Consider the following 16,973-nt stretch of genomic DNA (forward strand, 5'->3'; position numbering starts at 1 on the left):
TTGGGAGATAGGGCGGTATATAAATACGATTAAATAAATAAATAAATAAATAATTAAAGTTGCCATAGTTGGACACTCCTGACCTAAAGGAATGGCAGCCCATTAATAAAACAGTATTTGGTTCTACCACTAGTAATCAATCTGCCTCTAGGCAGAGTTTAAAAGCAGTTGCCAAATGGGACTAGCTTTGGTGCTAATTCTTCTGTATAGAACTAAGTTTTATCTGTATTTAAGCTTAAATTATATGTTGTGATTTTTACTGATGTTTCAAATAAAGAAAGCAGATGATTTGTAATTAATACTTTAATACAACTGGACTTCCAGTGGCTCCGCTTCGTTAAAAATAGACCGCCAGTTCTGTGTGATTCTGTAGAGCTGCTCAGACAGCGTTAATCTGCTGTCTAGCGACTTGAAATCTCTGCCTCGGGCAAAGAGGGAGAGGTGAGCATTCGGGCTGAAGTAGAGCCCCCAGGAAAGCCCCAGGAAGATTTCTGGTGGCTTGATGGGAACGCTCCTTCTATAGCCTGAAAGAAGCTCCGGAATCCGGAACGTTTCTGCCAAATGGCGGAACAAAATGCAGCGCCCATCTCTGCGACTGAAATGGATTAGTGAAGGACTGCTAACGCGGACAGAGCTGAAACAGGAGTGTTGGCAGTTGATTGTAAGAAGATTTTAACTCCCTGACAGAGAATGTATTCGTAGTCAAGATTGGAGATGAGGAAAGTAAATGGCGTTTTGTGTATTGAAAGTAAATGGCATTTTGTGTATTGGAAGTGAAAGCTAAGGAAATGCTTATTACAATTGCTGGCGTGGAACCTTTAATAAGATATTTTTTAAAATGGAATTTTTTGTCTCTCTCTTTTATTTTTTTATTACAGTGTTTAAGAAGAAAAGTTTACTGATTTTTTTTCTTTTTCTTTTTCTTTTTTTGGTATTACTTAGTTTAAAAATGGCTTTTAAGCAAAGAGAATTAACCACTTCTAAAATACTGGAAATTTCTTCAGTTCAGATACGGAAATTAAAAGAAGATATCAAGGAAGTTTTAAGGAATTTTTTACAGGAGCTTATGGAGGCTCATCTTTCAGAAATAGATCAAAAATTTAATGAAATGGAGAAAGAAATACTGGATTTTAAAGATATGGTGGAAGAGCAGAGGAGGGAGATGAAAAAATTAAAGGAATCAATTACTCCATTATTGTTATCTAGTATTCAGACAGAGGAAAGACTGGAAAACCAAATTAATTTAGATTTGCAAAGGAAAATAGATGAAGTTCAAATTAATTTGAATTTAGAAAATAAAATAGATGATATTCAGGTTAAGGTAGATAGAGCAGATGAAGAACGGGTTATATTACAATATAAATTAATGGAATATGCTATAATGGTGAGGGGATTAAAAGAATGTAGGCAGGAAAATTTGAAAGAGATTTTTACACAGGTCTTTGCTCAGATAGATGGAGTGGAACCAGAACATTTTGAAGTTAATATTGAAAAAATTTATCGTGTTAATTCTTGGTTGGCAAGAAGCGTTTACTGAGAGATGTGGTTATTTATTTTACAAATAAGAAGATTAGGTATGGAATTTTGCAAGCATTTTATAAAATAAATTCCAAATATTAGGACAAGATATAATAATGATGAAGGAAATTCCTCCTAAAATGTTAAGAAAGAGAAAAGAATTTGCCTTTTTAGTGGATGAGCTTAAGAAACATCAGATATATTTTAGATGGGAGGTTTCAGCTGGCTTAACAGTGAATTATAAAGGAAGAAAGTATTTTCTCAATACAACTTTCAAAGCACGAGATTTCTACACTAATGTATTAAAGATTGGGAATCCTTTATTGATAGATGTTAAGTTGATTGGTGAATAGATGGTGGAAAATGTGTAAGATAGAAGATAATGGGAGGAAGAATGTTTAATTCTATTATATATGATTATGGTTAATTTTTGTAAATGATTTATTTTGGATATAAATGTGTAATTTTAGGGGTACTATTTGATATATTTGAGGTATAAAGGAATAAGAAGATGGAATATTGTTTAATTTTGGAGGATAGATAATAAAATTTAGGAATTTGGGTTAAATATTATATTTGAGAGATGGATGTAATGTTGTTATTTGGTTAACTAGAATTTAATTGTTATAACTGATATATTTTGTATAACTTATAGGTGTAATTTTAATAATGTTATTTGATATAAGCAAGGTAAAGTGAAGATTTTAATTATTACAATTGACATATTGTGGAGATAATATAGGATTAACAATATTAGTAATATTACTTGATATATGTAAATGATACCAAAGATATGAAAAGATGGATTATTATTTACCTTTGGAGATTGGACAGTAAAATTTAAGAAATTAAGTTGGAAATATGAACTATTCTTGAGAGACTGCTTAAGGAAGAAAGACATTACAGAAGAATCCTTGGTGAATATTGGAAGATAGAATGTTGTTTTGGCATTGATTGATGAAGGTTGGATATTAAAAACTATGTACTTTATTGAAGAACAAACACCAACTCAATCCGAAATCTCTGAGAATTCTAGGAGTGGAATGGTTTGATATATAATGGATTGGAAGAAATGTATTTTCTTTGTTTCTGGAAGGGGAGTTAAGGTTTTAAGGAGTGACTATGGATTATGATTTGTGTTATATTTTAATTTTTGATTGTTAGTTTTATACCCTGTATTCGGTTCTGGGAAGTCCCGGGGGGAGGGGAGGGGAAGGGGAGGGGATGAGGGTAGAAAATGGATTGATGGTTAATGTACAGGGATGATTGAAGATGTATAATTAATGTAACGTCGGAGCTGCCTGGCTACCATTTCAGAATGATGGGAAGGAAGGAAGGAGAAGAGAGAAGGAGGTAGGAAAGAGAAGAGGAGGAAGAGGAAAGGAAGGAAGAGGGATAGAAGAGGGAGAAGAAAGGAGTAGGGAGGAAGGAGGAGAGGATGTAGATAAGAGAAGGGGAGGATGGTCGTGGAAAGTAGAAGAAGGTAGAGAAGGGAAGAGAATTAAAGGAAGGGGGTGGTGACCGGGCAGGTCTGATTAATTGTATATGACTGTACACTAAATATGTTATTGGATATGAATGTTAAAATAAAACTTAAAAAAAATACTTTAATACAACTTATAATGCATTACATTTATTTATAAGAACAATAAGGTAGTCATCCTTGGAACAACTGAAATGGTTTTACCTGTCTAGCCATGCTAGGAGACTTTTTGCTGCTCCAATCAAATCCACCACTGAGGTAAGGAAATCATTTGGTAATTTTCTGCTACTTCTACCATCATAATGACCGCTCCTCCTTCTTCCTGTGATAAAGTTCTGAAGGTTTTTGGCAGATGCATTTAGCTTGTGAGAAAGTGTTTTTAGGTTCTCAGTTTCTAATCCGTAATTCTGCATTTTAAAAAAGGGCACAAAAAGGTTATTCTTATTAATAATATTTTAATGCTTAGCCCATGAATGCATCAATTATTATTTCTTGCATAATTTTATTTCTGTGTTAAAAGTAGAAATTAAAAATCTACCAACTATAAATTTAGTTGGTATAAATTTAGCCACCTCTCGTGGCTCAGACTGTTAAGACAGTCTGTTATTAACACAGCTGCTTGCAATTACTGCAGGTTCTAGTCCCACAAGGCCCAAGGTTGACTCAGCCTTCCATCCTTTATAAGGTAGGTAAAATGAGGACCCAGATTGTTGGCATAAGTTGACTTGTATATAAATATACAAATAGGATGAAGACTATCTTCATATGTAAGCCATGAGTCTTAGGAGAAGACATATAAGTAAATAAATAAATAAATAAATAAATAAATAAATAAATAAATGTCAGTATATTTCCATAGTAAAATGGTACTTTTTAGTTAAAAGAAACAAATATTTATGAAATAGTTTAAAGATTTATTTGAAAAATATGTAAGAAACATTCAGTTAACAATTTAGGAATTATATATGGCTATATAAGTTTAAGTATTGTTCTGAATCTTTAATACATTACAGTATAGGATATTTTCAATATCCTTATTTTTTGAAAATTAACGTTTAATCTGCTTTTCTGGATCAGAAATTCCCACGATTCCTTAACTCATTTGCTTCTTTTTATAAAACTTTGTTTCCTAGAAAACTTTCTCCTTAGTCATTCTAAGACACATTTGCAATAAAATCTTTAAAATATGTCTAATAATGTAGAATCTCTTTCCATAGAGTAGAAAATTCATAAAATTCAAGTAATACTTGCATGAGATCAGTCTTATCTTCAGGCAACAGAAAAATCTGCTGGCAAAATGTTCGTGCAGCACGAATCACTTTGTCAAGATTGAACCATTTTGCTTCTTTCAAACCTTAATGCTTTTCAACTTGCCAATAAACTGGGGGAGGGGGGAGGGGGCAAATTGAATGCTAAGAATGTATGTGGAGATCGTGAGAGGTTAGTAACCATCAAGGTCACCATTAAAGGTGCTGGAGAAAGAACAGTTATGGGACTGTTTCCATAACAAAAGGACATCTCATAATAAGACAATGTGATCACCCAGGGGTGGGGAGAAGAGGAAGCTATAGTTTAACTAGGCAAGTATTTGAGAGGTAAAACCAGAGCTGGTTTTGTTTCTTCAGTACCAAAATGATGTATCCAATAAAGTTTTACTTTTGGGAATTCAAAGCTCCTGAGAGTGTTTCCTTATTTTGGGTTCACTACTCAGACAGTTGATATTTAACCAGCTCTCCCTAAATTAACACAACATACTCATATGCCTCTGAGAGAGTTGTAACCTAACAATGTCTCGACGGCAGCAAAAAATTAATGCTACAGTGAAGCCTGGATTGCTCCCTCCTCAGGAGGCACTGGCAGCCGCCCAAGCTAACTTGGGCACAGACGGTGGTGACACAATCCAAGATGAGGCTGGAGAAGGTAGAGCAGCCACCAGAGTGTGAGGAAGGAGTCATGGCCTGATCCATTTGCCTTGAAAGACATATAACAGATAAGGCACTAAATTAAGCTTCTTGGTCCCACCTGATTGGTCAGAATCAGGAAGAAATCCCAATTGGACTAGGAAAAAACAGGGGAATGGAAATTCCTGCAGCATGTTGTAGCCCTTCTGTGGAGCAGCTGCACAAAAGTGTAGTCAGAATGGAGATGCAAGGAGCAGTGTCAATAAAATCCTCAGTCCTGGGAGCAGGGATTGAATGGACCAAGCTTCAGCAACCCCAACCCTGTCTCCACCCTAAAGGGTGAGATTGGGGAGTCTGGCTCAAGGAGCTGAGGTCCCCCCAGGGGGATTGCCATCTCTTCCATGACTGCAAGAAAAGCCCAGGGATCCCTGCAACAGCAGGAGCTCAGACTCAATCATGCATTCACATGTGCTAGTTATGATCACTGTCCCCCTCTAAAGCCATGTTTGATAGACCAAAATAGCCTATTTGAACCAGGTATGGAACTATTAGCAATCAGCAATATACCATGAATTGACTACTTAAATTTTTTCGAATCTAGAAGAAGAGGCAACAGATTGGGTGATGTACCTCCATGTCAGATCCATGTATCTGCCATTCTTTGGAGGAGGAGGTGGGGAGTTTGGAGTTTGATACATTTAGTTTCTCTTTCCTTTCTATGTACCTGAGATATCCTATTTCTTGCATTGTCTTTTGTATAACCTTTCACCTGATTTATAGCCATTGTCTGGCACCTTGGATGCCTAGAAAATTCTCAACTCTTGGAGAATGTAAGGGAGGGAGGGCCATGTAGATTTCAATGCCAGAAGATGGCCTTGAGAAACTTTTCTTATCTCTTTCTCAGAGAGGCCAGTACAATAACATCTTAACACCTATGGATTGGCAGAATCCACATCGGACTGTTGGGAGGGGTTCCTACTTTTCTTTATCCTAGTTGTATGCTCTGAGGGACCTCAGAACCTGCTTTGAATCTCTCCTGCTTTTACTCCTTTTCAATAAAAGGTTCCTTTTGAAATACAAAGTTTCAAGTGTCTTCACTTTCTTGAATAAGGGGGCAAGGCTGGGCCTTACACTCCATGATGAAGGGGCGCCAGAGTTGGGAAATGTGGATGCCCTCCTGGCGGAGCTTTGGGACAGGTTTGGAGACCCTGTGCAAATCAACTGAGCAGAATCCAGGATCTGTGCTATAAAACAGGGGAATAGGTCAGTAAACAAATACATCTGGGAGTTCTGCAGCCTGGCTGGAAGCTGAGAGGGTGGCCAGAACATTTGCTGGTCTACCACTTCTGAGATGGACTAAACAAGGAGCTGTAACAAAACTGCCTGCCCTGAGAGACTCCAGATAACCTCGAGACATAGTATCAGCTGGCAAACACAGTGAAAAAAGACCTGTTGAAGTATTGGCAGCACATGGTATTTATTATTTATTTATTTATTTTATTAGATTTTTATACCGCCCTTCTCCCGAAGGACTCAGGGCGGTGTACAGCCAGATAATAAAAACCCACAATATACACATTAAAACAGAAACTTAAAACCAAGCATATTACAAAGATGGCCGAAATTTAAAAAATTTAAAACCCTAAAATTCATAAATAACCCCAATTAAAATTTAATAAAACTTTTAAGCCAGTCCCGATTGAATAAATAAATGCGTTTTCAGCTCACGGCGAAAAGTCCGAAGATCAGGCACTTGGCGTAAACCAGGGGGAAGTTCTTTCCAAAGCGTAGGAGCTCCAACAGAGAAGGCCCTACCCCTGGGGGCCGCCAGCCGACATTGTTTGGCGGACGGCACCCTGAGAAGACCCTCTCTGTGTGAGCGTACGGGTCAGTGGGAGGCATAGGGTAACAGCAGGCGGTCCCATAAGTACCCGGGCCCTAAGCCATGGAGCGCTTTAAAGGTGGTAACCAAGATCTTAAAGCGCACCCGAAAGACCACAGGAAGCCAGTGCAGACTGCGCAGGAGTGGTGTTACATGGGAGCAACGAGTGGCTCCCACTATTACCCGTGCAGCTGCATTCTGGACTAGCTGCAGCCTCCGGGTGCACTTCAAGGGCAGCCCCATGTAGAGAGCATTGCAATAATCCAAACGAGAAATGACAAGAGCGTGAATGACCGTGCATAAGGCATCCCGGTCAAGGAAGGGGCACAACTGGCGAACCAAGCGTACTTGGTGAAAGGCCCTCCTGGAGACGGCCGCCAAATGATCCTCAAACGACAGCCACCCATCCAGGAGGACACCCAAGTTGCGTACCCCCTCCATTGGGGCCAATAACTCGCCCCCAACAGTCAGCTGCGGTTGCAGCTGACTGTACCGGGGTGCCGGCATCCACAGCCACTCCGTCTTGGAGGGATTGAGCTTGAGTCTGTTTCTCCCCATCCAGACCCGTACGGCTTCCAGGTACCGGGACAGCACTTCGACAGCTTCGTTGGGGTGGTCTGGGGTGGAAAAGTACAGCTGCGTGTCATCAGCGTACAGATGATAACTCACCCCGAAACCACTGATGACCTCACCCAGCGGCTTCATATAGATGTTGAATAGGAGAGGCGAGAGAATCGACCCCTGAGGCACCCCACAAGTAAGGCGCCTCGCGGTCGATCTCTGCCCCCCTGTCAACACCGTCTGCGACCGGTCAGAGAGATAGGAGGAGAACCACTGATAAACGGTGCCTCCCACTCCTAAACCCCCCAACCGGTGCAGCAAGATACCATGGTCGATGGTATCAAAAGCCGCTGAGAGATCTAATAGGACCAGGGCAGAGGAGCAACCCCTATCCCTGCCCTTCCAGAGGTTATCCACCAATGCGACCAAAGCTGTCTCCGTACTATGACCGGGCTGGAAGCCGGACTGCAACGGGTCTAGATAGACAGCTTCATCCAGGTACTGGGGAAGCTGCCATGCAACTACACTCTCTACAATCTTCGCCACAAAGCGAAGGTTGGAGACTGGACGATAATTCCCCAAAATAGCTGGATCCAGGGAAGGCTTCTTGAGGAGGGGTCTCACCACCACCTCTTACAAGGCAGCGGGAAAAACCCCTTCCACCAATGAAGCATTTATAATTCCCCGGAGCCAGCCTCATGTCACTTCCTGAGTAGCCAGTACTAACCAGGAGGGACACGGGTCCAGTAAACATGTAGTTGCATGTAACCTCCCCAGCAACCTGTCCACGTCCTCGAGAGCCACAGACTCAAACTCATCCCAAACAACCTCAACAAGACGTGTCTCCGTCATCTCGCTTGGATCATCGCAATTTTGGTCCAAACTATCCCGAAGCTGAACGATTTTATCGTATAGATAACCGTTAAACTCCTCAGCACGATGAAGGAGGGAGCAGGTCACCCGAAACAGGGCGGCCGGGCGGTTATCTGCCGATGCAATGAGGGTGGAAACATAAGAACGTTTCACCTCCCTCATTGCCACTAGGTAGGTCTTAGTAAAAGATCTCACTAGTGTCCGATCAGCTTCGGAACGGCTAGACCTCCAAGTACTCTCTAGGCGTCTTCTCCGGCGTTTCATCTCCCTCAGCTCCTCAGAGAACCTAGGAGCCAATTGAGATCTGTGCCGGGTCAGAGGCCGCAAAGGCACGACACGGTCCAAAGCCCCAGCCGCGGCCCATTCCCAGGCCGCAACTAGTTCTTCAGTCGTGCCGTGGGCACGATCCTCAGGGAACGGCCCAAGCTCTGTCCGGAACCTCTCCGGGTCCATCAGGCGCCTGGGACGGAACCAACGCATTGGCTCCGTCTCCCTGCGGTGGTGAGCGGCGGTCTGAAAGTCTAGGCGAAAGTCTAGGCGAAGGAGAAAATGATCTGACCATGACACCGGTTCCGTCACTAAATCTCCTAATTCCAGATCATTAAACCACTGTCCAGAGATAAAAATCAAGTCTAGTGTGCCTCCCCCAGTGTGTGTAGGACCATCAGTTACTTGAATCAGGTCCAAGGCCGTCATGGAAGCCTGGAACTCCTGAACCACCGTTGATGACAAGCCGGCCGATGGCAAGTTGAAATCCCCCAACACCAAAAGTCTGGGAATCTCAACCGCCACCCCGGCAAGCACCTCTAGTAGCTCAGGTAGGGCTGTAGTCACGCAGCAAGGAACCAGGTACGCGATCAACAGACCCATCTGATTCCTATGGCCCCACTTCACAAGGAGGGATTCACAACCAGCTATCTGAGGCACAGTGGACTCCCTTGGCTCTAGGCTTTCTTTAATCACAACCACCACCCCACCACCCCTACCCTGGGCCCTCGGCTGATGGAATGCACGGAAACCTGGAGGGCACAGTTCAACCAGGGTTACACCCCCCTCTGTGCCCAACCAGGTCTCCGTAATGCCTGTAAAGTCCGCGGACTCCCTCTGAATAAGATCACAAATCAAGGGAGCCTTATTAACCACGGACCGGGCATTGCACAGCATCAGTCAAAGACCCAAGCTCTGAGGGTCCTGGCCATCTGGGGAACGGGTAAGGACCAAGGGGCTGGAGCACGTGATCACTTTTAAACATCGAACACGTGCTCCCAGAGAACGATACAGCCACTTGCCTCCACCATATCTGCCTCTCCCACTTACCATACAGATGGAATGACACTCTATGCTCTGAGCACCCCCCTCCCCCCCGTCTTCGGACCAGATAAAGTAATGCCGTGAGCACGCGCTGGGACTGGACATGCCCTCCCCGACGGGCTTCGCCCCCTACCCGTCACTCCCCTCCCCCCCCTTAAAAACCCCTTATTTAAAAACCTATTAAAAAACCCCCAAAGGTTCTTCTTCGATGCATGCCATCTCTCTGGGTCCCAAAACCCGTCATTGAGATAGGCCCCCGGTAACGTAGAGGGCCATTTCTGCAAGGTGGGGGAACCTCGCAGACGATGGAGTTCCAACGAAGAATATCTCATATCTCATATTGGGCCAACTTGGCATAAAAAGAGTTCGTCCAATGTCACTCGTGGTAATACAGCAGTCAATATTAAGGGCCGAAAAACGTGGAGCCCACAGATGATAAAAGTGATAAAACAAGATGATAAAAGCAAGATGGATGATCTCAATGAAATCCTAAGAAGATGTTAAGGAAAACACAGCTGCCAATCTATTTCCCCGTTTAAAGGTCCTCACCCCCGACCAACAAAAAGTATGGGGTGGGAAGGGGAGTCCAGGAAGAGGCTGATCTTATCATGGATTAGTCAGAGTAGGCCAGAGTAGGTACATGAGGGTCACCCCGATGAGACCAAAAGAGATGCCTGCCAGCATGCAAGGGAATAACAGTCCCTCCCTCTAACCCAAAGGAGACCCCATGGCACTTTCTCAGGCTTGCTTCCGATGTGGGAAAGAAGCCATTGCAGTCCTGCAGTCCATGTCAGTGCCCAGGGGTCTGGGCAAGTCAAAGTCCAAGAAGGTGGCAAGGAAGAGAAAGGAGATGTAGGTGGCACAGCAGGTCATGGAGGTCTCTTCCCCTTCCAGTGAGAAGGAGGAAACTCTGACTCCCAGCAAACCCAACCTGGTCTTCTACAAGAGTGACAGTGAAGGGGAGGGCAATCTGATAGTAAGTGGAACCATCCCCCCTTTGACTGCCCAGGTGAAGAGTGCCCACTCAGGAGCAAGGGAAATATTTACAGCACCTGCTGCTTGGTTAGCCTACAAACTGTAGAAAAGATGGGTTTGAGACTTAAAAAATTGAGGCAGCCTATAAAATTTGAGCAAGTTGATGGCTCCCTCATTGTGGGAGGGAGCTGCCCATCACGTACCTAACCAAGCCAGTAACCCTGAGAGCAGGGAGACACAAGGAGACTATTTGGTTCATAGTAGCCCCCAAAGTGGCAGACTATGATATTGGGGTTGACGTGGCTGAAGAAGTGGGATCCAGTGGTTGACTGAAAAGACAACAATTTGTGCTGGAGGAGTACAGTAGGCAGATTTGCAACATGTAGGGACAATGCACAAAGACGGAGAAACACCAGTGGTGGGAGGGGAAAGATAGACTCCTGTTAATGCATTAGCTGAGAGTGACCAAGTGGAGCCAGCCATCCAGGGGTGAAATGCTCTCAGTTCGGACCAGATTGCCCAATCCAGTAGCAATGGTGGTGAGTGATTCGGAGAACTGGTAGAAAGGGATGCTGGTCTTACTGTGATACGTCCTTTCTCATAGGGGTGATGGGAGGTGCCACATCGGTTATTCTAGGCTCTAGCTCTATGGTCTGAGTTGAAAAAATTCTGAGGATCCGCCTCCCTGGTGACGTTCCCCAGCTTTGACAATGAAACCGAAACGAATGGAAATCCAGCTGAAAAATAGAAAAACAGGAAAACACACCCCACCCATGGGAGTCGGACCAGACAGAAACAGGATGGGACTGACACCTCCATCGCCCTTATGAGAAAGGACGTATCACGGTAAGACCAACGTCCCTTCTCCATAGTGTGGCGATGGGAGGTGCCACATCGGGATATACCAAAGACTGGATAGCACTACGGGCGGGAACTAGTCTGGGCCGATGACCCTGACTCTTCTTGGACCCTCTGCAAGACCCTCCGCCCAAATGCAGCCTCTGCCGAGGCATACGCATCCAGTCTAAAATGGCGTATGAAGGGAGAAGGATGTTGTGGCTCCAGCTCCTGAGCCTGTCCTCACAGAGGAAGATGACTCTGTAAGTGATGGGGAGGAACTGACAAGGCCTCCCTCTCCAGGACCCTCCTTTCTGGCAATGCCTCAGGTTCCAGCTGAAGACCAGGAGGAGCTGACAAGGTATTGTGACCCAGGTTCCCGGACTCAGACTCCTGGAGGAGGATGATTCAGAGAGTGAGGAGGAGGAGCTGGCAAGGCCTGCTTCCCCTGGGCCCTCTCCCTCCCTCGCACCGACCCAGGAGGAGGAGGGGGGGCTGGCAAGGCCTGATTTCCCTGGGCCTTCTTCTGATTTGGCAACGCCCCAAGAACAATCTTGACTCGATACGAGACTGCGCAGACATGACTGGCATGCGCAGCAGAGGAAGCTTTGGGACAGGCTCAGGGAATGATGAGTTACGGAGCGACACCCACAGGGGATAAAAGCAGGAGGCTGAGCTTCTTGGCTTTTTGTGTTGGACAAAGCAGTGAATTTGCGCGGGCAAACTGTTTCATGGATGGAAGAATCTGTTCGTGAGTGACTCTTGCTTTATCCATAATTTTCTAGTTATCTCCAGAGATTTTGGCAGGTGCGTGGGGAGATGTGGCCAGAACATCTCTGTGCCAGAAGGAATCCAGCCAAGTGTAAATAAACTTGAAGAAGGCCTTTGACTGACTTTTTGTTGGAGTGTTGGGAGGGGGAAACAGAACACAAGGCCTCCCTCTCCAGGATCCTCCTTTCTGGCAACACCTCAGGTTCCAGCTGAAGGCCAGGAGGAAGGCATGTCAGAGCACCCACTAATAGGGAGTGATGAAGATCAATCTTGGATTGATCCCAGGCAGCGTCGGAGGGAGATGTGTGCGCAGCAAAGGAAGAGGCATGGAAGGGCCAGAGATTGCTGAGTCACTGAGCTATGCCCCACAGGGAATAAAAGTGGGTGGGGTTGCTCTGCAGGCTCTGTGACGGACAAAAATTGCATATTGTGAGTTTCAGATGGGATATTTTTTGGAATTAAGATTGGACTTTGTGAATGACTTCTGACTACTCTTTGAACTCTTGGTTGCTCAAGCAATGGACTAGAGATACGCTGACACCTGTTTCTAGAGGTGATAAGAAACTTGGCAGACATCCGGAAAGTAGCTGCCAGAACTTTTATCTGCTAAAGGGATTCAGGTCGGCTTGTAAAAATAAATTACTGGTAGACGTCGTTTGCTCATGTGTTGTAGGTGGGGGGACAGAACAAAGGAGAAGTCCATGTAGCTGCCCTACAAATCTTCTCCACTGAAGCCTGGGTAGCCCATGCTACCGTTGTAGCTGCACTGCGAGTAGAGTGGGCCGTTATCCCCTGAGGCACCGAAAGAGCTTGAAGCTCAAAAGTACGTGCTATACATGACCTACACCCCACAGTGGAAGATGTCACACTGTGGCCAAGAGTTGATGGTTGATAGGAGACAAACAGGGATTCAGTCTTCCGAAAGGAAGAGGTCCGTGAGATATAAATACAGAAGGCCCGCCTAACATCCAACGTATGCCAGGTCTGCTCCAAGGCATGCCGAGGTCTTGGACAGAAGTCTGGCAGGACCAACTCCTGTGCTCGGTGAAACATTGAGTTGACCTTTGGTAGAAAGGCAGGGTCCAGCTGCAGGACCACCCTGTTGGAGTGAGAGATATACAGGTCCTTTCTCACCGATAAAGCCGCCAAATCCGATATCCATCGGGCAGACGTGATGGCCACAAGGAAAACAACCTTACATGATAGGAGCTGCAGACTGGCTTCCCTCAATGGTACAAAAGGGGCCTTGGTTAATGCCTGCAAAACCTTAGCCAGGTCCCAAGTTGGATAATGGTGCAGAGGCGGATTAGAAGTCCCCACATGAAAAATGTAGCATCTGCAGCCACCTGCCTCCTCAAGGTATTAGGAGGAAGCCCCCGCTTAAGGCCTTCCTGTAAAAACTCTAGCACCTCCACCACTGAGGCCGAAGTAGAGTCCCAATGTCTTGAACTACACCACTCCATAAAGGTGGTCCATATGGTGTTGTAAATGCATGTGGTCGAAGGCCACCTGGCCGCCTGGTTCGTCCAGATGACCCTGGAAGAAAACTGCTCCCATTTCAAGAGCCTCCACTCAACCGCCAAATGGCCAACTGGAGCCGCTGGGGTTCGGGATGAAGCACCAGTCCTTGGCTGAGGGAGACAATGTCCAGGGGAATTCTCCAGGGCTTGGCAACTGACAGGCCTACCAGGTCAGTGAACCACGGCCTCCTGGGCCAATGGGGAGCTACCAATAGTATCTCTGCCCTCTCCAACAGCACCTTCCTGATGACCGCCGGGATCAAAGGTAGGGGAGGGAAAGCATATAGGAGGCCCTTGGACCATGGGGTCCTCAGAGCGTCCATCCCCTCTGCTCCCGGGGCTGGGAATCGTGACAAGAACTGGGGGAGGTGAGTGTTCGTTGGAGATGCGAAAAGATCGATCACCAGTTGACCAAACCGGTTGACAAGGGCTGCAAAGAGACTGGGATGGAGCCTCCACTCTGATGGATGCACAGTTGCCCGACTCAGCCAATCTGCCCTGATGTTGTCCATCCTGGCAATATGGTCTGCCGTCAGGGACAACAGATGAGTTTCTGCCCATTGGCAAAGTGCCTCCGCCTCGAGCATCAGGGCACGTGCCTTTGTCGTTGTACTGTCTGTGAGAAGAAGAACATGTCTCCCCCTCACCAGTGGCAGAAAAACCTGAAAAGTCAGACGCGTAGCCCACAGCTCCAGCCAGTCAATCTGCTGATCAAGCTCCAGCTGAGTCCAGCGTCCCTGGGTCACCTGGGACCCGCAACGTCTGCCCCAGCCGAAGAGGCTGGCGTCCAACGTCACCGTCACTCTGCAAAGCTCCCTGAAAAAACAACCCCTCCTGATGGCCCCCGATTCCCACCAAGAGAGAGAGAGCAGCACTCGTGGCAGCACCCTGACTCAAGGAACTGGTGCCCGCCCTCTGAAAGGGAAGCAAGAACCACTGGAGTGGTCAAGCATGGAACCTTGCCCAAAGAACTATGGCCAGGCAGGAGATCATTTTCCCTAGTAGTTGGGACAACCGGGCCACTGGCACCATCTGGTCCTGCCGAATCAGCTGAATTAAAGCCCATATGGTCTCCTACCGGTCCTGGGACAGGAACACCTGACCCGCCTGAATGTCTATCAGAGCCTCCAGATGCACTAACCTCGTGGATGGTATGAGCTGACATTTCTCCAAATTCACAGAAAACCCATGATCCCTCAGAGCACCTAAGGTCGTAGCTGAGGTATGCCACCAGGATGGATAAAATCTTGGTAAACATTCGAGGGGCCGAAGCCAATCCAAACGGAAGGCCCCTGTATTGGAAATGCCGGCCGGCATAACAAAATCTCAGGTAGTGACGATGGTCTGGATTGATAGGGACATGGAATTACGCTTCTGTGAGGTCTATGGAAGCTAAGAAGTCCCCCTCCCTGATCCCCACTAAGATAGAATGCAGGGAGTGCATTTTGAACCTCCTGTACCTGATGTAATAGTTGAGTCCCTTCAAATTGAAAATTGGTCTCCACCCACCCACCCACCCCCCGAGGCCTTTGGGACGATGAGCAAGATTGAATAAAAACCCTGCCACCTTTGCTCCAGTGGAACCGACTGAATGGCCTGAATATCCAGCAAATGCTGAATAGTCCCCATGAGTGACAGACTCTGGCATAAAATGGGCAAATAGCCTAGGAGGAGGAGAGAAATTGAGAGCCCTGCTGTTTTAATTTTATCCCAGCGATCTGCAAACAGGCCCAGCCTGTCCCAATATTGTATTCAATTCCTTCAATACAGGTGCTTTCTGTCTCTTTAACATATAAGCCAACCATTCTCCCTGACTTATTGGTTGTCAAAAAGTATTATGTTTAGTATATTGTATATTGTTGCCACCTGATCTCTTGTCCCTGGTTTCAATTAGTAAAGGGTCCAGAGACTGGCCAAATAAATGTCCCCCTTCAAAAGGGGCAGAAGCAAGCTTCCATTTATGCTTAGTGTCCATGCGCCAGTGATGTAGCCAAATCAGACGTCTAGCAGTGACAGATGCTGCCATGGCCCTGGCAGAAAACTTGGTAGAGGCCAAGATTGCGTCGGCGGTGTATTCTGCAGCAGCTAAAATCTTGGAGACGTACTGGTGAGCATGTATATCATTCAGTGCTAAGTGAGACTGAAGTTGTCGCAGCCATCAAACTGACACCCTGGTAAGGAAGGACGCCGCTGTAGAGGCTCTAATAGCCCAAGTATCTGCTAGGTGAGCCCGGAGCAAGGCCGTCTTCTCTTTCTTTTCCTGTGCCCGCAAGGCATCCTCAGCATCAGGCGGTAAAACAGAAGAGGTCAGAGCAGCCACCAGAGCATCCACCTTAGGAATGTCCAGTAACTTAAGTAAGGCTGCATCCACTCCAAAGAGTTGATTCTCCAACCCAGCGGCCCTGGAAGCCATAACCGATGAGGTTCACTGCCTTTGTATTAAGTCCAAAAACAGCTCAGAATAGGAATGGTAACTGCTTCCACTGCCTGCTCAGTGAACAGGAAATCATCCTGTTCCCTACAATCTAAAGTGGATCTAGAAGTTGCAGGTGCCTGATCCATACGTGCTCTAGCCCAAGCCTTCGCCAACAAAGGTTTCAGAAGGGCAGGATTGAACAGACCCTTGAAGGAAGATTTTGGGTGGGCATCCTGCTCTGATACAGAAAAATCCTCCTCATCTTGCCATTCCCCATCATAATAGTTAATTCCAGAAGGAGCAGGAGACACAGGTGCCTGGTACTCAATCACTGGAGGCATAAATCTCTGAGAGGCCATTCCCTGCTCCAAAGGATATAAGTAGGCAGGTGGTTGAAACTGCTGGTGCATTTCCTCCACAATGCCTCTCTTAATGGCCTGATCAATCCACATCTTTATAAACTGTGGCATGTCTTGTTCTCCCACATCCCCTTGGTGGAGTCCCGCAGTGGTGGAAGTCCACGTTGCCTCAGGGGCCCTAAGTGGTACCCCAGAAGTCCCAGGCCGAGGGAGAGGGTCAGTGAGGTGACCAGGGCCTGGTAGCTGCAGGTTGAAATGGTATGTTCAGATCCTGCTGAGGAGGCAAATCTGGGGTTGGAGAAGCCTTCTGATGTTCAGAAATGGCAGAGTCTGAAGGGGCCTGAGATAAAAACTCTGCTGAAGCCTTGGCAAACTCTCTATCCATGGCTTTCTGTCGTGCCCAGTCAGTCTTTACTTCAGCCTTGGATGTGCCAGCACGGACATTGGTCCTGGTACAAATCTTAGCAGTTGCAGCAAGGCTGGCTGTTCTAGGCTTGACTGGTGCTCTGCCCCCTCTATCTGGCTGAGGTGACCAAAAACCCTCTGCAGAAAATGCAGCCTGCCTA

The 16,973-nt window shown here is 46.0% G+C and overlaps 1 protein-coding gene across 4 annotated transcripts in view; it reads right to left on the reverse strand.

Moving 5' to 3' along the window:
* CNKSR2 (connector enhancer of kinase suppressor of Ras 2) overlaps positions 1-16,973 on the reverse strand; it is a 574,134-nt gene that overhangs the window by 361,801 nt on the left and 195,360 nt on the right. For all 4 annotated transcript variants that reach the window (XM_058186957.1, XM_058186956.1, XM_058186955.1 and 1 more), the window contains exon 3: positions 3,206-3,408. In XM_058186957.1, the coding sequence (XP_058042940.1) occupies positions 3,206-3,408 (203 nt within the window). The remainder of the gene's footprint in view (positions 1-3,205; positions 3,409-16,973) is intronic.

Source organism: Ahaetulla prasina, chromosome 5 (genome assembly GCF_028640845.1).
Source record: "Ahaetulla prasina isolate Xishuangbanna chromosome 5, ASM2864084v1, whole genome shotgun sequence".
Lineage (NCBI taxonomy): Eukaryota > Metazoa > Chordata > Lepidosauria > Squamata > Colubridae > Ahaetulla > Ahaetulla prasina.